This window comes from Oreochromis niloticus, linkage group LG11 (genome assembly GCF_001858045.2).
Source record: "Oreochromis niloticus isolate F11D_XX linkage group LG11, O_niloticus_UMD_NMBU, whole genome shotgun sequence".
NCBI lineage: Eukaryota > Metazoa > Chordata > Actinopteri > Cichliformes > Cichlidae > Oreochromis > Oreochromis niloticus.
The window spans coordinates 9,802,927-9,824,704 of NC_031976.2; the positions used below are offsets into that span (position 1 = coordinate 9,802,927).

General features: G+C 39.6%; 1 protein-coding gene across 1 annotated transcript in view; it reads left to right on the forward strand.

Moving 5' to 3' along the window:
• Window positions 1-21,778, forward strand: part of adamts16 (ADAM metallopeptidase with thrombospondin type 1 motif, 16) — a 51,052-nt gene that overhangs the window by 18,566 nt on the left and 10,708 nt on the right. Inside the window, exons 6-18 of the mRNA XM_003443713.5 lie at window positions 528-611; window positions 1,290-1,449; window positions 3,839-3,944; window positions 4,142-4,279; window positions 8,153-8,306; window positions 10,571-10,666; window positions 12,972-13,120; window positions 14,584-14,756; window positions 14,859-14,989; window positions 15,330-15,453; window positions 15,673-15,917; window positions 16,016-16,157; window positions 17,206-17,332. Of these exons, the coding sequence (XP_003443761.1) occupies window positions 528-611; window positions 1,290-1,449; window positions 3,839-3,944; window positions 4,142-4,279; window positions 8,153-8,306; window positions 10,571-10,666; window positions 12,972-13,120; window positions 14,584-14,756; window positions 14,859-14,989; window positions 15,330-15,453; window positions 15,673-15,917; window positions 16,016-16,157; window positions 17,206-17,332 (1,829 nt within the window). The remainder of the gene's footprint in view (window positions 1-527; window positions 612-1,289; window positions 1,450-3,838; window positions 3,945-4,141; window positions 4,280-8,152; window positions 8,307-10,570; window positions 10,667-12,971; window positions 13,121-14,583; window positions 14,757-14,858; window positions 14,990-15,329; window positions 15,454-15,672; window positions 15,918-16,015; window positions 16,158-17,205; window positions 17,333-21,778) is intronic.

A 21,778-nucleotide genomic window follows, 5' to 3' on the forward strand; every position in this document is an offset into this window, starting at 1 on the left:
TGTGAGTCAGCGCAAAGCAGGACGAAAAGAGGGAAATGAATGAGTTTTCCTAAAGATGTATTCACAAGGTCTTAGAGAAAGGCATACAGCGAACAAGAACCAAAGATTAGAAGTCCACTTTCAAAGCCCAAATTTTAAAGAGTGGTCAGATGTCCTTACAAGAAACTAAATTGAATGCAGCAGTAGTGAATGTGAACGTGACCTCAGCAGTACCCTGATAGTCATATTATGGGAGTGGTGCATAAATATAAGTGAAGGACATTTTAACACATCAGCCTAGATTGTACTAATCAGATCCTCTTCGAGTACCAGTTTTTAATGACAGATCCTGTATTTGTATAAACAGACGAGTACTTCAGATGTCACTTTGATGGTCACGTTCAAGCCACTTTAAGCTTTGTAAAATTACTCATGCACATGTAGTTTATGTCTCAAATTACATGAGTTTGAAACATGACTTGAGATGGATTAGACAAATGCCAGATGCGCTAGTAATACATCATAATGATTGTCTGTTTGCCTTTTAGGTCTCAAGTCTGTTCAAAGATGGCACAATAGGGGGAAATATCAACATAGTGATTGTGGGTCTCGTCCTCCTGGATGAAGAACAGGTGAGCGTTTCAGTTTTTAGTCAGAATCATCATTTTCACCCAGACAACTCAACCCTATACACTAATAATATGTTACCATGTTCTTTAGCTGTACATACCAAGGGGCGTGTAGAAAATGCAAAAAAAAAAAGATCATTTGTTTGTTTATTTGTTTATTTTGCCTGAGGTTCCAGATCTTTTCGGTCCGTCCAAAATCTTCCCGGGGCTGTTGTAACAACTAGGGGCTTTTACAGTTTAAATAGAGCATGTATTTCCCTGGATCTTTGCCACAGGGGAAATTCTCATGGAGTCTAGGAGTAAATGAGCGACACAGACAGAGTGAGACAAACTGTTGGGGTACAGTCGGGAAAAGCAAAGCAGCTTGAGAACAATGGCTTAGACTTTCCAGCCACTTCATAGATTTTAAAATTAAGTATTTATAAGCAGGAGGAATGGTGAAAATACAAAAATGTTCACAGACGTTTTCCTTTGTACACAAAAGAAAATCTGTAAGCCTTTATGTTGTTATCAAGATGCATGCTATATGTCTAAAGATCTTGGTTATTGATTATAAAGACCCAGGGAGAATCTGTAAGTTGGCAGTAAATATATGGATAATAATGCTTTATCTCAATGAAGTTAATACTGTCATTATATCTGCTATATCTTTTTATGTGTTTTATGTGTTTTATGTCACAGAATGGCTTAGTGATCAACCACCATGCAGACCACACACTGAACAGCTTTTGCCACTGGCAGTCCACCCTGGGAGGTAGAGAGGGCCGGCACCATGACCACGCCATCCTCCTCACGGGACTCGACATCTGCTCTTGGAAGAATGAACCCTGTGATACTCTTGGTACGACTTTAAAAACCTCTTTGTTGCTCTATTGCTTGTAAATCACAAAAGAGCAGATTCTGCAACAACCAAATGCCAGAAGGCCTCATTTGAGACAATAAACAATCCTGTCAATACACCGATCCATCATATTTGCTCAGCGTACCTTAACCTGGAAAGCAAAATCTATCATGTTCTTTATTTTTATGTTAACTTTTTATGTTTATGTTAAGTCCAGATTTATTATAAATTTATTATCAATTATCACTATCAGATCATTCAACCACTTTAACCCCTGGAGATATGCATGTCAATCATTTTGATGTTGTGGAGGATAAAAAATATATATAGACTTAACTTTAGGGTTACCACAATACATCATTTGAATATGATGCCAATACCATTTTTAATACCGGGGGAGTGACAAAATATTAAGAGAAGTTATATTTTTACATAAAGATTAGAACAATACATAAAAAAATAACATTAGTAACCACAGTATTTTTGAGTTATAGGTTGAGGTATATACAATTATATATATTTTCAGACGTGTACAGAATCTTAAGATTAACTTTTTTTTTAATTTAAAAAAAAAATAACAACAATTTTAGGCTGTTTGGGGTAGGGTTGTATTTCTGGTGACTTGGTACCATGTTTTCATTGGTGATCAAATATTGTTGGTAAGGTATGCTACCATTGTTTCTGTGTAGTTTTAGACTTTTCACAGCTTTAATTAGGGACTTTACAAGAAACAAATAATTGCATAATCCTCTTAAATTAATAAATAAACACTGTCTATTATACTGTTATACAGGCACAAGTGATAGGTTTGCTGCCTAGCTCCAATAATAGCCATAGCTGCTAGCTGCTACCCTAATGATCATTAAGAGACAGCTAATGCGGCTATAAGTTAAATGTGTGTGCTGGCCAGGCTGACATTTGTGCTACCTGTTTAGAGCTTAATTATTGTTGAAAAGGGAGCTTTACTCACCTCTCGAAATTGTTCATAAAGTGTTGTTCACTGCTGTGATGGACATCTTCGGCTGCTAGTAAAGGGAGGGGCTGTATGCCTTCAGCATGTGGTGTGAAGTTGTGTGTTAGCTAGGTGAGACAAAGATAACACTGTTGATATCAGTGCTATATCAGTTCATGTCGCAATTCATCTGATGCAACAGTAATTAAGTATTTAGTGATAAATAGTATCTGAATATTTATTTTTTTACTTTTTTTTAGCCAACCATACTTAACAGAGATAACAGAAAAAACAGATAGAAATTCAGAAAGCAGACACATTATCAGGTTTTCATTAAGTTTAGAGTGCTTAGTGTTTTTCTACATAGACTAAGCTCAGCTGGCTTGAGCATTCAGACACACTCAGTCTCTGTGAGTGTGCATCACCTAGCACAATAACAGAAGCTTATTTGGGGTAATGACTGTGCCAACACATTCTTGTCTTCTACAGTGTGAGAAAAAAACTCCCTTTTTGTGCACCAGAAAAACACAAGAGTGTAACTTCAATCCCCAGACCTAAGATTTGACAATAAAGTGTCGAAACCGGCACTAGCCTCATCCATATAGCTGTGCGAGCTTAGATAAAAGGTGTGTGTGTTTGTGTCTCTGTCCAGTCAAAATAAGAGTCAGTGCTTTCTAATTCCCAGAAGTACGATGTAAAATAGGCATTAGCACAACCATTCACTGTTTATTTGGATTACTATTAGAGCCCTATTCTTCAGTGTTTTCATTCATATTTCAAAACTGTCATATAATATCAATGACCTACCTCTTTCCTAACACAAAAAAGAAATAAATGGTAGTTCTCACAGTTAATCTCCCTTGTTATATTTAATATCATTGCTCACATTAGTTATATACATGAGCCACTCTGTGGCAAAGACTTAGAGATGTAAATCAAACACAATTTAAGGCCAAATTCGCCATGAAACTCTAAGGAAAAAACGTTAAGGGAGGCTCTCGTGTGGATTAGCCTTTTTGATTCAGAGCCAGAGGTTGCTGTAAATGTGAGAGACAGGAGAGAGGACGGAGAGGCATAAAGGGAGCTGAATACTGTAAAAGAGTTTAACTGAGAATGAGAGATATGAGAAAGATGTGAAGATAGGGAAAGAATGTTTTAAAGTGAAGTAAAAGGTAGCATGTGTGACTATATAGACGCCATATGTTAAGATATGGAAGGATTTGAATTCACTGATGCTGTTTGATATTTCCGACATGTGCCGTCCCCAAATTCACGGCGGTGCATATCGTTTGGGAAATTTCTCTTGCAATGTAGAGTTGAAAAGCTGAGAAGAACCAACTTGACAGCAGTTATTTTAACTGATCAATTGCAATTATTTTTGGAATGGCTTTTTTAACTAATAAATAATAAAGCAAAAATTTATCACTGCTTTTGCAGGGTTTGCTCCAATTAGCGGGATGTGTAGCAAATACCGTAGCTGTACCATTAACGAGGACACTGGCCTGGGTTTGGCATTCACCATCGCCCATGAATCAGGACACAAGTAAGGGTTTCCAGAGTACATTCAGCCTCGTTCAACTGTGTTCAACAATGAAATGAAAAATTTACCAAAATTTGTTTTAATTAATGTAAAAACAAATAATCTATTAGAATGACAACTTCTGCACTTGTCACATGTGAAGTAGATGATTATGGCACCTGAATTTATAGATAAAATTCTCTTTTTTTTTAACTCTCCAGTTTTGGAATGGTCCATGATGGTGAAGGGAATGTTTGTAAAAAGTCAGAAGGCAACATCATGTCTCCCACATTAGCTGGTCACAACGGTGTCTTCTCTTGGTCTGCTTGCAGCCGTCAGTACCTCAGCCGCTTCCTCAAGTAAGCAATTGGTTGTTGTTTTTTACTTTCATTGTGTTGACTAAAAGAAATTAAACAAGTGTATTTAAGAATGATCATGTCTCAGTTTTCATAATTACATGATTCAATATTCATTCATGCATTCATTGTTTTTTTTATTTTTAATGTGTTAAGTGAAAAATTGTACTTTTACCTATATAAAACCTGTAAAAGATTTTATATTTCAAAACCAATTTCAAAGCTTTGAATGAACAAGACACTATATGCAATTAAGTAAAGTATGTAGTTACCATAGCAGCTAATTTAAGTGAAATATTGTGTTACGTTTCTCTTAGTGCTCTTTTACAAAATGCACTTTTACTGTGCATCAAGATACACGCTAGTGAAAGCCGTAAGTTTGCATGGCAGTTGGTTTGTGCACTGTTCTGCTTATAGCCTGTTCACCCAAGCGGGAAAACAGCCATCACGGACAACGCGCCCATGTGTCTGGACATGTTTCTATTTGTCTGTGGATGTAGGTGTGTGTGTCTGTGTGTGTTGAAACTAGATAGCTCAGTCAGTGCCCACCACTAAATTTACCCGTGTGTTAGCTGAACTGTCAGGTCTCCCCTCTCAGAGTGGCGGAGACAGACAGTGTATTTCCTCGCTGAGTTATTAGAGCTGGGATGACCTCAACCTCGTTAGAGCTGTCAGTTTTATATTAAACTCCCATCACCTCTTGAGGTCACATGGAGGAGAGCGCTGAAACATTAAACCATCAAGGAGTCGTCATCTTGCATTATTACTGAATGATATTATTGCTGAAATGTTGTATGTTTTCCTAGCTGCAATCATGAGACTCCACAGTGTCTCCTTCATCTGCTATGGAGAGAAGCGTTATGTCAGCCAGCAGAGTTTATATTACACTCACTCTAGATCTACCTCTCTTCAGTCAGCCATGACAGACAGGCCGGACTGTATGCATGGTCAGATGCTTTATCCCACCATGCCTAACATGGATGGATAATCTTCACGTCAGTGAAAGTAAAATCCTTAAAAACCACTTGAAGTTGTTTTTGTTGTTGAAGTTAGTTAAACCAACCAGAAAGCTTCAAGATCCCCTTCTCTCTCAGACTCCTCTGAGAAATGTGCTTATTTAGCTTCTTGCTGAGAGTTTAAGGAAGGAGTAAAGCATTTGTAGCAACTTATTGGGTAGAGAGATTAAGCTGGAAAGGATGTGTAGCAGGTCTAAAGAGTACTTTGAGGAGCTGATGAGTGAAGAAAATGAGAGCGCGGGAATGGATGGATGGAGCACAGGTAGTGAAGTGCAGTAGGGACTAAGTGAGCGAAGCTATGAAGAGGATGAAGAGCGCAAGGAGAGGGAGTCCAAATGGCATACCTGTTGAGGTATGGAGATGTTTAGGAGAAAGGGCTCTAGAGTTTTTAACCACAGTGTTTAACACAAGCCTGGGGAGTGAAAGGATGTGTGAGGAATGGAGAAGAAGTGTACTGTGCCAGTTTGTAGGAACAAGGGTGATGTGCAAAGCTGTAGTAGGTCCAGTGGGATAAAGCTGATAGGGCATACCATGAAGCTATAGGAAAGAGTTGTTGAAGCTAAGCTGAGGAGAGAGGTGATGATTAGTGAGCAGCAGTATGGCAGAGAAGTCCACTACAGATGCTTTGAGAGTGTTGATGGAAACATATAGAGAAGATCAGAAGGAGTTGCACTGTCTTTGTAGATCTAGAGAAACCATATGATACAGTGCCAAGAGAGGAGCTGTGGTAATGCACGAGGATGTCGGGAGTAGCAGAGAAGTATGCGAGGGTGGTACAGGACATGTTGTACTGAAGGTGGACGAGTCAGCCATCCAAAGTATCGGACAGTGTACAAGAGAGATGAAGAAGACAGTGCAGGCAGGGTGTAGTGGCTGGAGTATCGGGTGATTTTCGACAGAAGGATAATAGCAAAAGTGAAAGGACAGGTTTACAGGATGGTAGTGAGACCTGCTATGATGTCTGGTTTGGAGACAGTAGCAAAAGAAAAAAGAAGCGAAGCCAACCTGAGGTGGCAGAGTTGAACATGCTAATATTTTCACTAGGAGTGACCAGGATGGACCAGATTAGAAATGAGTACATTAGATGGACTGCACAGGATATGCAGGTTGGAAAGAAAGTTTTAGAGTGGAAGGCTGAGATGGTTTGGGCATGTGCAAAGAAGAGAAACTTGGTACATTAAACAGGGGGAGCTGAATATGGAGTTGCCATGCAGGAGGGAAAGAGGAAGAGCACAGGAAAGATTTCTGGACAAACAGAGGACATGCAGAGGGTTGGTGTGACAGAGGAAGATACTAAAGATAGGGTGAGATGCAAGCCACTGCAGCAACCCCTAATGGGAGCAGCTGAAAGAAGAAGCAGCTTGATCAGAGTTGCAGAAAAAGTCTCTACAACAGGTTTGCAGATTGTGACAATTTCTAGTTAGCTTAGCTTAATTTAGCATAGCATATCTCAGCCTAAAAACAAGGACAGGGAAACTGCTCGGCTGGCTATGCTAAAGTAATAAAACCACTCATTTCCATCTATAAAACAGATATACCACATTATATCTTGTATTGTATCGTTGTACAAAAACTATTTTAAAAAAGTAATAATAATCAAATGACAAACAGCATGCAAAATTTGTGAGCTTTAGAAATGCAGTGAGGCAGACTTTGTTACTTATAGACTTAATTTAAAATTAAGCTAATGGGAAGTTTGCAAGCAGCAAACATACTGTAAACATAAAATGTGTTTACAGCATGTTTGTTGGACGCTGGTTTGTTTGATATGTTTGCTTGACACGTTGATTTCAGCAATGCTAATCAAAAAGTCTTGCAGAGAAGATGTTCTTTAGCTATGAGTCTGCTTGTGACCAGTCTTCTTCACAGCAGTGAAGTTATCTAAACTTTTTATGAATTTTTTCTTCAGCAGTTTGCTGTCTGTGTTCTATGCAGCAACAAACAAACAGATAGATATAAATAGCCTTCTCTCTGGATGGGGTGAGCCCGGAGATCCTGAGGGAATCATAGAAAAGAAAGGATGCTTTTTTATCTCTAGCTGATGAGAATCTTGTGTGCCATGCTTACATTTTTTAGGGGGGGGGGGTAAATTTGGTCTTAAGCCTCTTGCCCTCAGTGAATATGAAAAACTGCTCATAATAGAATTTGTCAAGAGATCCTGCAAATCATTTTGTAATTTTACTTGTGAATTACATTAAGTCCTCCCAATCTTTACTTGAGTCCTTGCTGATGTGTGTGATTACACAGTACTTTAAATGTAATGTATTTTTCAGGAACCATATTATGTGAATAATGTAGAATACCAGAATATTGCACTTGTACAACAGACATTGTTCTCCTTAGACACACAGGACCCATAAAGCAGTGGAAGATCTCACATATACACACACACAGACACTCATACACTCTGCTAAAGCAATCAGGACCACTCACTAACACAATGAACCATTCCAGCATATTTTGCCTTTTCATGCTCTTTCCACCATATTCTTGTATTATATTCCCCGACTGCAGCGTTTAAGCTGTAAAACATCGCTGTATAGTAACCAGTGATATCAGTTAACATTGGAAACCCCCTGCTGGTGTTAGGATATGAGCGATATGGGCAAGGACTTTTTATGTCTGTCATAATTGAGTGTCTGATGCATTAAAACATTACCCTTAGGTTTTGAGTTTGCCAACTTGTTATGTTACCATAGCTACACTTTACAGTTGTCACTGTGCTGGGAACAATGGAACACGTGGAGTGATGCTCGCTTTTGGAATTTCTATGTGCACAGCAGGCAGTCTCATATGCCAGCTACTTAACTCTTTTTTTTTTTGTGCTTTTCCTTTGCTATCTCCCTATCAAATTCCCCAGTTCTGCCCAGGCTTTGTGCCTATCAGATGAACCAAGAGCAATCACAGAGTATCAATACCCTGAGAAGCTGCCTGGCGAGCTGTACGATGCAGACACACAGTGCAAATGGCAGTTTGGGGAGAAGGCCAAACTCTGCACCCTTGATTTTAAGAAGGTAATAAAATTGATTTTGACTCTCTTATGCCATCTAATGCTAATTTAAAAACGGGTTTATAATCCCAGTCACGGGTTTTATCGGCACATCCACTGGAACGTGAGCGTTTGATACGGTTTTTTAACAATCATGTGTTGTTAGTTAGGGGAAAAAAAAGTCAAAGAATGCAAGAGTTGGATGGGATGAATGAGGTAGAGGAAAAATCAAATAAAAAGAGGAAGGAAAAGAGAAACTGATCCGGGTTACATGCCATTGTGCATGTACACACATATGCATCCACACACAAAGACTGAGACTCAAACACTCCCCATGATATACTGTACTCACTGGGATAGATGACTAAATATACACTGGAGCATTGCCAGTGGGAATCTCTGCTCGTTGCTCTCCCATTGTCTCATTGCTGCTGATCTTACTGTTAGAAATACTCTCCCAGATAATCTGAATAGGGCTTTAAATACTTGTTAAATGTCATCACTCTCAAAATATAGTATCTCACCTGAACCTCAGTTGAGCCAAAGCTGCACCTGTATTGTTTGAACCATTCAAGCAAGTGTTTAAAAGAAATACAAAGCTCTCTGAAGAAACAAACAAGGTTAAACCATCCATCTGCCCCGCAGACCCTTAGCAGCCAATAGTTCATTTTTGTCACAGTCCCTCTAACAGATTAATGTGACCTTTTTTGTATAATACACTGGTGAACATATTTGCCTGCGGTCAGCAACACTATAACATTTAGCCACACAGGATAAGGGTTTCCATTTGTTGCAGGACCAGTCTAAAGAGCTGATAATGTATCTACTGCAATTTTTGTGCTTTGTATTCATTTATATTAACATTGTATTTTAACCTGTCTTGTTCCTGTATCATTTTCTGTGTAGCAAATTGTCTTCATCTGGAAGCTATCATTACCAAAAATGATCACCAATAAAGCAAGATGGATATTTAATGCTTTGTAATAAAGTTACTGCAGTATGTATCAAATATGTTATGTCTGCAGTATGGGACATTAAGCAAGGGACTTTTTTAATTTATGCTCTAAGAAATGCCAGTGCCAGTAGTAGCTGGCTATGAATCCTAGCTCTTCTTCTCCTTCTTTGTGTGCTTATATAAAGGTCTGAACATCCGTGGATTATTACATTTATAACATATGCTTGTGCACCTGGTAGCAGCAAGGTGCACTGGACTGAGAAATCTCCAAGCAGTCATTACCCTCACTGTCTTTCTGAGCACTTGTTACTCATAAAAAAAAACAGCCCACAAGAATCGGCCTCAGCGGCGCAGTTCATGGTGTAATGAATTCATTTTTCACTAAACTTTTTGGCAGCTGTTGTCAAGATAAGGTACCACTGGAGGGAACAAATGATACTCTCTGCAGCTAGATAGGGATGGGCTATTCTATAGGAAAAATGGAATAATGTTTATGGGCGTTTTTCTTTCTTTCTCAGCCTCTGACACACTGTCCATCATTTCTCTCTGTCTCTCCTCCCATCGCTAACCGCTCTCTGCCATTATTTTACTGCTACGAAAGGCCCGAGCAAGCGAAACAGATGGACAAATAGTCCTTGGGACGAATTCCATGGTGGCTTTTGGCAGCCCAAAGCTAAGGCTGAGGTGTCTGTCCGCATCTGCATTGAGTTGTCAAAATCTGATATAGTCATTCAAATGGCAACAGAGTAGACATGTTAAAAAGCAGCAAGCCGTGTTTCTCAGGCAATGCGAGCAGGGAAACAGGCCGGGGCTCCCAGCTGAATCTTTAATGACTGAGTAACACAGCCATTACATCATGTAAGTTTGGTAAAGCAGTTGTACCCTGTTAATACTTTGTCCTAATCTTTATGTTCTGTGTTACTTCTTCGCTTTGGTGTTTCACTTCCTCAAAGCTGAAGATTGCTACGTCGATCCACAACAGACCTGATGTTAGAACCACTTAGACCAGATTTCATGTATCGATGCTGATGTCTTTACCGTAGCTACTGAAGCATAAATATTTTGGAGATTCACATTTGCTGCACACGGGAAGCTCTCCAGAAAATAATTATTCAGACAGTTGCAGATTCAAGATTCCTTTAACATGTTTTATTAGCTCTCAAGAGGCAAAATCAAAATGCAATTACAAGTTATCATTTTCCCCACTGCAAGCTTTGTTTACAGCTGTTGTGAGGAGGATCGTGATGATCCAGTTTCTGGAATCTGGAGCAAGAAGTAAGTTAAGGTTTCCATGTAAGTTACACTTTGCTTCTCTCTCTCTTATGTTGTTCCAGGATATCTGCAAGGCTCTTTGGTGCCACCGTGTTGGGAGGAAGTGTGAGACCAAATTCATGCCAGCTGCTGAGGGTTCTGCTTGCGGCCCCGATATGGTGACTTAACACATGATGTAGTGCGTGTGCGCATGTGCGTGTATGGCGATGTGTTTGGTTAAAGGGGTTGACACTCACAGGCTTTTTTACCTCAAGAGTGGCATCACATGAGTGGCATGGGAGCCGCTGACTTCTATTGGATTCTTTTATCCATTTCCTTAGAGGCAATTGAAGCGGTCTTACCAAAGACAGTTCCAACCGCTAGCAGGAAAATGAAGATACCTTCTTCAAAATGTCATTTGTGAACTGGAAAAAAGTCCACAATCTATTCAGGGCATATCACCAATAAGATAACCTTTGTTCCTTGATAGCCAAAGGAGCCAAAATGTTCCTCCAATTGATATGGCTTTTAGCAAACGTTGCCTTTTTTCTTTAGGACAGCCTAAACAAGAGTCCCACACACATTTCCTCTCAGTTTTGGTGAGAAAAATACCATCCAACAGAGTAACACAACTCAGTAAGAGAGTTTTACTCTGTTATGTGTGCTAACTTAAGAAAAGTGGATTTAAACACATCTAGTGAAAAATGGATTCACTCTCAGGGCAAATTCTCCTTCCTGCATATCAGTTGCCCTAGAAGTTTTTTGGCAGTGTGCTTCTTTACATTACCAAGCGTGTAAAAGTATAAGAGGGGGAAAGCTTGTAAAAATGGGAAACACATTCTTTGTCTTAGGGATACCACAGACCTTTAAGTCAGTAAGCTGCAAAGGACAATGGGCCATAGCTATGAATACACTGAAAAGGCAACAATGATGTACATAGCCTTATAAAAGTAACATTTATTGAGTCTTTTAGTGTTATGTAGTGTTAAGTCCAGCTATTTGAAAGCAAATGGCTTGAACTGAGTGACACTGAACTTCTTTTAACTGCTTTTTTCTTACATAGCAATGGCCTCACATCCCAGCACAGACTATTTAAGTTATTTTCAAGCCGGATCAGCAACTTTACTTTGATTTAGTACATTTGAGGGTAGTGTAAATGAAAACTCCTTTTTTTCTTTTGCTCTAGGTACCACTCTGTCCTTCCTTCTTTTACCTCAGGGAGCAGCTGCAGTTCGTTTGTTGCTGATGTGGCAGAAATATGCAATTGGCTTGGATCCAAAAAGCAATCTGCGCTCTTTATTTATTCTTTGTTTTCTTTTTCATTCTTCTTTTCAAGATGATTCCCCCCCGAGGCTTGCTCTTTCTCTTACCCTCACTCCCCTGACAGCCTCTCATCAACGTTTGCTTCTCAATATATTAAACTTGATGGTTTAATCTCGCGCTCCCCCTCCACGGGAAAATTAACCGAGCGCAAACACTGACTGCCTCACATAGGAATCTGTGGCACTCAGCCGCAGGGGGAAAACTGAGGGGAAATCAGCTGTTCTAGTTCTTAGTCAAGGACCATGAGATTAGTTGGTGAGGTGTGCATGAGTCTGCATATGCTGGCGTGTGGGTCTGTGGTCTCCTGTGTGGTTATTGTTCACATAGTGAGAACAAGAACAGCTGCATATGTTCGATGTATGGACATAGCACAGCTTATGCAATACCAGTGTGTGTGGAATTCTGGGAGAAGAAGTACACTGAAACTGATTAATGATTCGGCCTTTGATGTATGTACTTGATTGTGGCTTTGAGTTTTCCCTGTACGATCACCGTCATTGCATGCCGTCCAAAGAAGTGCAGAAACATATTTAAAGATTTTTTTTATTTTTTTTTTATCCATTATCGTGTAATCTTCGGTTTTGCCTGCTGCCTTAAGGGACACATTTGGCAGTGTTCACTGCTCGAAAGCTGCTTGGTCAGAAGCAGCTAGTAACACTATATGCACATGGCTTTTCAGTCCAGCAGAGATCAGAATGAAAGAGAAATAGGTACAAAACCAAACAGTACAGTAAGCACAGTAAGTCATATTTTGACGTGGCAGAGGTGAACATAAGAAGGCACATTCATTCAGTGCAATCAAATCGAGTATTAAACAGATCTTAACCTCACTGCTCTTCTCTGCAAAATCTCTGTTAAGTCCAGTCCCACTGACTTGCAGGGATGTTTAAATTGCACTTGCAAGTGAGTTTGCAGCCAGCATGTTCAGTGATCCTATTAATGATCCCAGCACACTATACCTAAAACAGAGCATTCCACATAATGAGAAATGCATGCTACATATGAGAATCAGCAAAGATGGACGATGCTGCAGTCTGATTCTGTGTGAGTTCACTCGTGGTTAAGATAAAAACGGGTCTAGTTTTGACAGTTTCTATTTGAACCCCCATTCTGCTGCATCCTTCTCTTTCCCATATATCAATGCTCTTTTGTTCCCTTCAGTGGTGTCGTCGGGGCCAGTGTGTGAAACAGGGTGATGAGGGTCCAAGGCCTCAGCATGGCCACTGGTCAGAGTGGTCCTCCTGGTCTACATGCTCTAGAAGCTGTGAGAGCGGCGTTACGTATCGTGAGAGGCAATGCAGCAACCCCAGGTAGGGAAAGACACAGCAATGGCCTCTAACATTATATTTACATTCAATCTTACATAGCAATAGAAAAACATAAATCTCTACAAGTGATTACAAACTTTACTCAAAACCTCTTCTGTCTGTATTGCTAGCTGACAGTTAGCACAAAAACTGAAGCGGCACCTAGTTTTCTCTATATTTAAATTCCTCACATCCACTTGTCCTTAGTATACTTTGAAAAACTTTTAATCATTTTTAACCTAGACTAAATTCATTTTTGGATTTTAAATTAACTTAGGAGCCTCTTGGAATGGGAGTCTTGTCATTGACATTGTTATAGGTATCACAAATAAGTGTTTGTGTTCTAATTAAACAGTTAAGATATAATAATGATATACTGAATGATCATTGAGCTTTAGATGTGTTTGTAGACCGACTCTGGACAAACCTTGTTAGCTGTTAATCCTCGTATCCAGTCTTTATGCTAAGCTATATGCTAACTATCATACTGCTGCCAGATAATACTTTCTGTAAACCAAACTAACACATGTCCTCACTGTTCACACTATACAGCAAATGTTACTTTGAAATACTACTGAATACACTACATACGAACAGTTCTACTAAATGGTGCTCAAAGTCTACTAAAAGTCATCATCTGTCAAAGTATAGTTTTCTAGTTGTATAATTTCTTACTATAATATGCAGAACACTTGGATGGCCTGTGGTACTTCTGATTGTTTGACTAAGGGCCAACAGTATATTAAGAATTGTGATTAAGTCACACAAGTCTGTCACTTATCTGCTAATTTAGCCCCCAACTCATCAGTCACTCATGATTATTGGCACTGTCAGTCAGTTAGGGGCCCCTTTTCCAAATGCTGGGACTTTCTTTTTATCATGTCATGCCAAGATCCTGACAAGTGGTGGGCTAAATTAGACAGAGAGTGATGAGGAGAAAGAAAGACAAGGAAAGCTGGTGGTGAAGGGTTAGAAGGACAAAGACAGGCAAGTGGAATGAAGTGGGAGGAGGAGGGGGGGATGACAGAAAAGGGATTAAAAAAGTGAAAGATGAAATGCAGAGATATGAAACTAAAGAACACAACAGAGAGAGAGGTTGGAGGGTTTGCAGAAGCTGTTTTTGTCCCATAGAAGGGATTTTTAGGAACATAACCCGAGGATATACACCTGTGATTTCACAAGCCTTCACAAAGGCACACTTATACACACATATGGAGTGAAACATGTTAATGGATCACCACAGTCTGAATTTCACTAACTCAACAGATTAAAAACAATCTTAAATGTTTTATTACCATGATCATTATTTCAGTACTTTGCACTCTACTGTCACCCATGTTTGGGGTTTCAACATGAACATACAGTCACAGATAGAAGATGAAGAAAGAAAATCCATAAAATACTTAATGCGAAGCATGTTATTATGAGTTTCATGCAGAAAAACCCGTTTAAATCCATCTCTTTAGACCAGCATATGGAGGGAAGTTCTGCGAGGGTTCCTCCAGGTCATACAAACTTTGCAATACTGACGACTGTCCCAGGAACACCATTGACTATAGAGCACAACAGTGTGCTGAGTTCAACGGCAAACAGTTCAGAGGCTGGTACTACACTTGGAGACCATACACTAGAGTGGATGGTGAGAAAGCTTTCCTCTTAAATTTCAAAAAATACTTGTGACTAAATATTATTTGAAATGATAAAAGAGGCCTTTTTTATGGCTATTTTCTTTTTCTTCCAGATCAAGATCTATGCAAGCTTTACTGCTTTGCTGAAGGTTATGATTTCTTTTTTGCCTTGGCCAGCAAAGTTAAGGATGGGACACTCTGCTCACCAGACAGCTCTAATGTCTGTATTGATGGACTGTGTGAGGTAATGTTAAATGTTAAGCAGTTGGAAAGTAACATGATGTGACCAAACATTGATGTCAAAGTGCTACATTTATGTATATGGCGTGTGAGGTCTTTGAAGTGGCTCTATGAAGTTTGACAATGGATGTAAGAAGTAAAGAACATCAATAGACTCTTTTATTTCTCCTGCTGTCTGCTACTTTAGATATAATGAATAATAAAATATTGACCTGTCACCACGTACATAATAAATGTTGGAATTTTGTAAATGTTGTAATCGAATGAGTACTGTGACGCAGTCTTGTGTTTTTATGTGTGTAATCTACACTGTCATCAAAAGTGCTGATGGTTTTCTTCCACAGAGAGTTGGCTGTGACCGTGTTTTAGGCTCCACAGCTGTGCCCGATGCTTGTGGGGTGTGTAAAGGAGACAACTCCACCTGCAAGATTTACAAAGGACAGTACACAAAACAGCATTTTACTAACCGTACGTCACAAATGAATTATTCACTTCATTGGTTTTTAGCAGTTTTATTGGAAATGTTTTAAAAGCTAATATTTGTTTTCATGTCCCACTAAGCTTGTATGGTGCAGTCCTCACCATAAAATCTGTGTAGCCTAATATCATATTATTAACATTTTGTTTTGTTTGCTGGAGTTTTATGCCACTTTTATTGCTTATTTAACGTCTTCTAATATTTCTCAGAGTACTATGCAGTGATAACCATCCCAGCTGGAGCTCGGAGTATCCGTGTGATTGAACTGAATTCCTCAAGCTCCTACTTGGCTGTCAGGGACACACATAGACGCTACTACCTTAATGGCCACTGGACCGTGGACTGGCCTGGCCGACACCCCATTGCTGGAGCAATTTTCGAGTACAAAAGACCATATAACAGACCAGAGAGTCTCATATCAGCCGGTCCCACCAATGAGACTCTAGTAATAGAGGTAGTAGGTCATTGGTCTCAGTAACATGATTAAGACCTACTTTCCTTCTCCTTTTTCTTTGTGACTTACTTGCCTGTTTATTACCTTTTTTCCTTTAGGTGCTGTTGCAGGGCTGGAATCCTGGTGTGCATTGGGAATATACTCTAAAGAAAGCTGATGAGAAACTGATGAAGAACCGCATCAAGCACAATTATACATGGGCTATCATACGCTCCCAGTGCTCAGCCACTTGTGCTGGAGGTACGAGCAAACATTAAAAAAATACAATGTCTTTGTTTTTAATTTAAATTTTTTGGGATTTATGTTTGTTTTTTCATAGATGCAACTTTTTAAGAAGCAATTTAAAATCTGTTGCACTGATGAGAAAGCACGCATCACCTCTAATCTTGATCTAAAACCGTAAATGAGGAGGACAATTTGTAGATCAGTAGACTAAGCCTAAAGCTTAGTTCTTGCCTCTCTGACCTTTAATCAGGCTTTTAGCTCCAGGTTAAATGGAGACGAGAGTGTTCCCATCATTACTGACGGGACATTAGAGGCTCTTGGTTCAAACTGGTGGGACCTCTCCTTATTCAGCTGGAGACTGGCTATTACAAACACATACGCACACACACATATTGCAAGCACACACATGCCTGCCTGCGACCAGTGGCCTTTGTCCCCTGGGCAGGTAATTTGTGGCCAGAGGTTGAGGAACAAGGGTGCATTGTGTAGGCATGGCTATATTTGTGCATGTGCGCTTGCTTAGCGTCATCACAGTGAACAAAGCTCTTAGTGTAGAATTCCTATTGATTGACCCTGGAGGTTAAAGTTGTCCACCCCGGTCTGTTGCGGTACCCCCTAGCCACCTCCACCTCAATGAATACTGATTGCAGGTTGTGATGAGTTGAGAGTCTTTTGCTTTATTAAAGAGTGTGACTGACTAAGTGACCTATATGAGCTCAGATGTGCAGACTGACTCTGCCTAAGTTAAAATAATAATCAAAGGAATTGGTAACCTGTGATTTAAGGTTTAGTTCGATTAATCAAAACAATATGCAATTGTGCAAGAAGTTATCAATCCTGAAGCCACTTCAGTCAAACATGAATATTAGTTTAAGTTTATTAAAGATAGAAGAACAATCTTTTGATAAACTAGTAAAATGAATTTAATCTAATTAATTAAATTAATCAAATCGAATTAATTTGAATAACATATGTAGAAGTTGTGAAGGTGTGGTTCCATGGACTCAAAATGACAACTGTATTCTTTAACCCTTTCTTGTTTACTGATCTATTACCCATGCAGGCCAAATGAACACCAAGTCAGCATGCTACAAAGACTTGAAAGTGCAGGTGAATGTGTCGTACTGCAATCCCAGATCAAGACCAGCTACTGGATTGATGCCCTGCAACACCCAACCGTGTCCTCCCAGGTCAGATCCTCAGCATTTTCATGTGTATTTGTTATGTTTGCTGATCATCCCTACTAGTCATCATGTAATATAAAATGTGTTATTTAACTTGAGTGGGTTTTCTAACATGTATAGGTTTTTTTTGTTTGGCTAGCTGCATATCTGTTGGTCTACCGCTCCAACGCTTTCGTCTAAATTAAAATATCTGTGTTACGATTGGATGGGGCAGTAAAATGGTCCGTTGGTTGTCACTGTCATGTCACAGCAAGAAGGGTGTGGTTGTACTGGTGTGACTGGGACATTAATTTTAAGTTAACTGACAAAATATTCTAAATTGGACATAAGTGTGAGTGTGATTGACTGTTTTTTTTCTCTGTTTTAGCTCATATCTCGTAGAAATCAGCTTGGTTCAGCTCCTTTCTGATTTCATGATCACCCATATATCACAGGTAGCCATGCAACTCTGTACAGACAGTCACTGCTTCCAGGAAATAAATCCCAGTGACTTCTGATTCTCATTAAATGGGTTACAGACATTCATGTTGAAATCCAGTCACTTTGTTAATTTCCTAACTTTGCATCTGGCACCACCATTAGATTGAGACAAAACGATAGGAAAAGTTCAACAGTCTGGTCTATAACTAAATACCTGTAAAACAGTATACACTCTCACCGTCAGCAATGCTTTGTATGCAGTACAAATGAACAAGATTTTGTGTGTTAATATGCTAAACCAACATGATTAATATGGCAAATATTACATTTGATTAGCAGCAGGTTGTAACCATTAAGCTCTAGGCAGCACTGTGCAGCATCATAGAACTGATAGCATGGCTGTACACTTCTGTTGTTAAGATGACTGTATGTCGTTACAACATCACAACTCATGCAAGTCAAACGAAATAATTTGTGACTTTTAAAAAAATTGTGAATGACCTCATCAATATATCGCCGCTCTGGTTTTAGATGACTCTCAGTCTGGACATTATTAAAAATGGTATTTGAATTGTGCAGACGTTTCCTCATATTTTCCAGATACATATTTTGGATGGAAAACAGCACAATGTTTGGCCCTTCAAGACTTCAGGCTTTGTCAATTATTCAGTTGTTCAGTTGACATATCCTGGAAGGACCAGCGTCTGCTTCTGGCTATGGGACAGCCAAAATGTGTTCAGTTGTAAATGGTGAACATTTTCTACATGCGTGCAATTCATGTTTTCACCTTAGGTAGCTAGAGGATCAGCTTTAGGGCCACCAGCCAAATGCATTCAGATCTAGTTATTCAAGGTAACAACATGGCAGCAAATACAATTCTGTCTACTTTGTTCTGGTGTTCTTACTCTCTCCCATCCTGCTATCTTTCTAGCTTCTCTCCTTTTCACCTTCTCTCTCCTTCACTCTTTCTCACTGCCACGTGTTGCTGGTCTGCAACACCTACACATCTGTTCTCTAATTTCTGTCAAAAGAGCTGTTTATTACGTGAGTGAATTCTTCCAAAGTTCCCACGCTATCTCCTCATAATAAAGCCAATGAAGCGTGTCAGGCAGGACTGACTATATGTTTTACCCCTTTCCAACCCGTTAAAGCACCTGCTTTGTGATGATGACATTGTCCTCACTTCAAAATGAAAAATAACTTACATTTTGGCCAGAACATGCGTGTGAGACACAGGGAAGAAAGGGAAGTTCCACTGGATATTCCGTTCATGTCTTTATCCAGTTCAGCATGAAAACCCCACCAACTGTCAGGAATGGTTAGCTTCTGTGTTTGTTTAATGCAGCAGGCCAAGAACTTGTAAACCTATTCACATGGATCATCACTTTGGGATCTAAGCTCTTTGGCCATATCAGGATCCACCTAGAACTTTTTTTCTTTTAGATGTCCACCACATTGGTGTATGCAAAATGCACTGCTAGTTTCTTTGGTGGGACATGCTGGTTCACTTCCAGACTCTGCTGATCAGAGCATATTTTTCCCACAAGGCTATACCAGGATGCTGGCCCAAGACTAATTGGGAAGTAGGAAATGTTATCATAAGCTGAGATGCACTTCCAGATTGCTGTGGTTAAGCAGGCTTTCCCAGTTGTTGTAAAATGTCAGCAGGGTCACCTTGAGTGGCACAAACATATTGAGGGAAAGTGGGAGTGAGACCCACTCCTGATTTTGTGGTTTTAGGGTGTAGTTCTGTAGGATCTTGGCTAAGTTTAGGTGGTTTGGTCACTGTCTGTATCCCTGACGCTCAGAGCCAACAAAGAGGAACAAAGATCAGTCAACATGGCCTGATGCTGTGGACATCATCGGAAGTGGTTCACCCGTTGACAGGCAAGATATATATGAACACACACAGGGGAAATGTCCCTCCCTTGTCTGCACTGCTCTGGTCAGTGTCATGTTGTGTAAAGTCCTGGCCAGAAAATGTGTGAGTGAAAGGCATTCTTAGGACAGCAGTGGTCTCAAATAACAGGAGAATTTGCGATTGCGTTGATGGTTTAAAATGGTTTCGAATATATAGATATTTCTTTTTTAATACTGGATATTTACATACAGGATGGGGCAGAGCATTTAAATATCACTAAATATCACCAAATATCACTAAAACTGCAGGGACCAACTGATTATATTATTCCCAGTGCTCATTGTGAAAAGCATTGTCAGACTTTAATGAGGCCTGCAAAAAATAAATAAATAAGAAAGTAAAAATGTTATTTTCGATTAAAAGCAGACAGGCTTTCCGTGTCTAAATGTTGTTTCTATTAAGAATGTGGAAGGCAGAATGCTGAACTTTGTTACACTGTATCATGCAAACTGAAAACTGGCACTCAAACGTTTTGTGAATGAAAAGATCATTTTAGCTACCAGAGATAAAAGCATGTCTGTCTTAAAATTAATACTGAAAGAATTTACCGAGAGGCTTTGTTGGGCTGTTGCTGAGGCATCCATTTCTCTGTGCCCCTATTGTGAGTATTTCCATGAACACTCTTAGCTCTTGAAATATCAGCCAAATTCTTGCAAACGAAGGGGACGCTGCTGACAAGTTGTGCATTGATTCATGAGCAGAGAGGGATTTAGCTGGGACACTGACCTCATCTTGGTCAGGGTTGCATGTGCACGTCTAGCAAAATTCTGTTGTTGTGTGTGCAATTGTGACTTTGTCCGCCACATTTATAAAAATGTCATGCAGTAGCCAAACCAAACCATCAAAAAAACCTTACGAGAACTCTCCATAAAGTTCTTGAACTAGAAGAACTAGAAGGTCAGTTGGGCACAATAAGGCCTTGTTGCAGTCACGCTTGCTTTCTGCAATAATATTTAGTATTTCTATGAAATGTAATATGATGTGACAGGAGCCTCAAAGTTAATACATTTCATAGAAAGGTATATTAAAGAACTTTTAAAAGCAATGTCAACAAAATTGTCGTGGTACTGCCACTAATGCATTGCCTGCAATGTGTTTCTCGGGGGGCGGTGTGTCTCCGCTTGTGTGCATAAAATGTGATGCAACATATACAGTACATCTTGCATGCAACCATGCTGCATGATGCTGTTGTTGTTTTTGCCAAAAGCAGAATGAGTGGCCATCAGCTGCTGTCTGGCTTGTTTGCACAGAAGACATGGCAGGGCAGCAGAAGGTGGTGACTTCAGTTACTTCTGAAGCTCTTTTCCACCCACACTTTCTCACCCTCTCATTAAGACAAATTTCAGTGTCCCTACTCCAACCCCACCTCAAAATCAGAGCCGCCAGCAGTCTTAAACCGCAACAGTCTCTCATGCATTTATATTCATATTCTTTCTTCTAGCCCCATCTCCTGTCTTCTCAGTGCTTTTCACTGGAACGCATCTTACTTGTGAAGTCATCACTCTCATTCTGCATTTTCACGGGCGTTTACCAAGTATGCTTAAAAAATTATCAAGCCAGAAGAAAATGTGGATACAGTATTAAACAGCGCATCGATATTATGTAATCCACTCTGAAATCATGGAATCCCAATTATGTTAGCGTTTATCTCATGTTTTATAGTAACCAACAGCTGTTCAAAAGGGGATTTTTCCTCTGCATAGCTCTGTCATTGCCTGAATATTTTCCTCTTGCTCAGCTTGCATTTGTCTCCATTTTGGAACAGGTAACCTGGGAAAATGCTACAAGATGACCACAAAACTGTCTCGTATTCACTCGCATAAAGCAGTGATGGCGCTGACAATATATTTATATATATATAAGTCTTCAGAAAAGGAACACATGTCCCCCCAGAGCTTTGTTATTTCAGCCTTTTTCAGTATCTTTGTGGTTTATTGTGTCATCATGTGTAGTAATGTGCTGTATTTTATGTAGTCGTTTTTACTTTGTTTTCACTATTCAAGGGAAAAAATGGTGCTGTGATCACAGCACACCACTGCCAGCTGTGCAGACGATTCCCAGCCAGGACAAAAAATGTCTTTACTCATAGACACGTGAGGCGTTTTAAATAA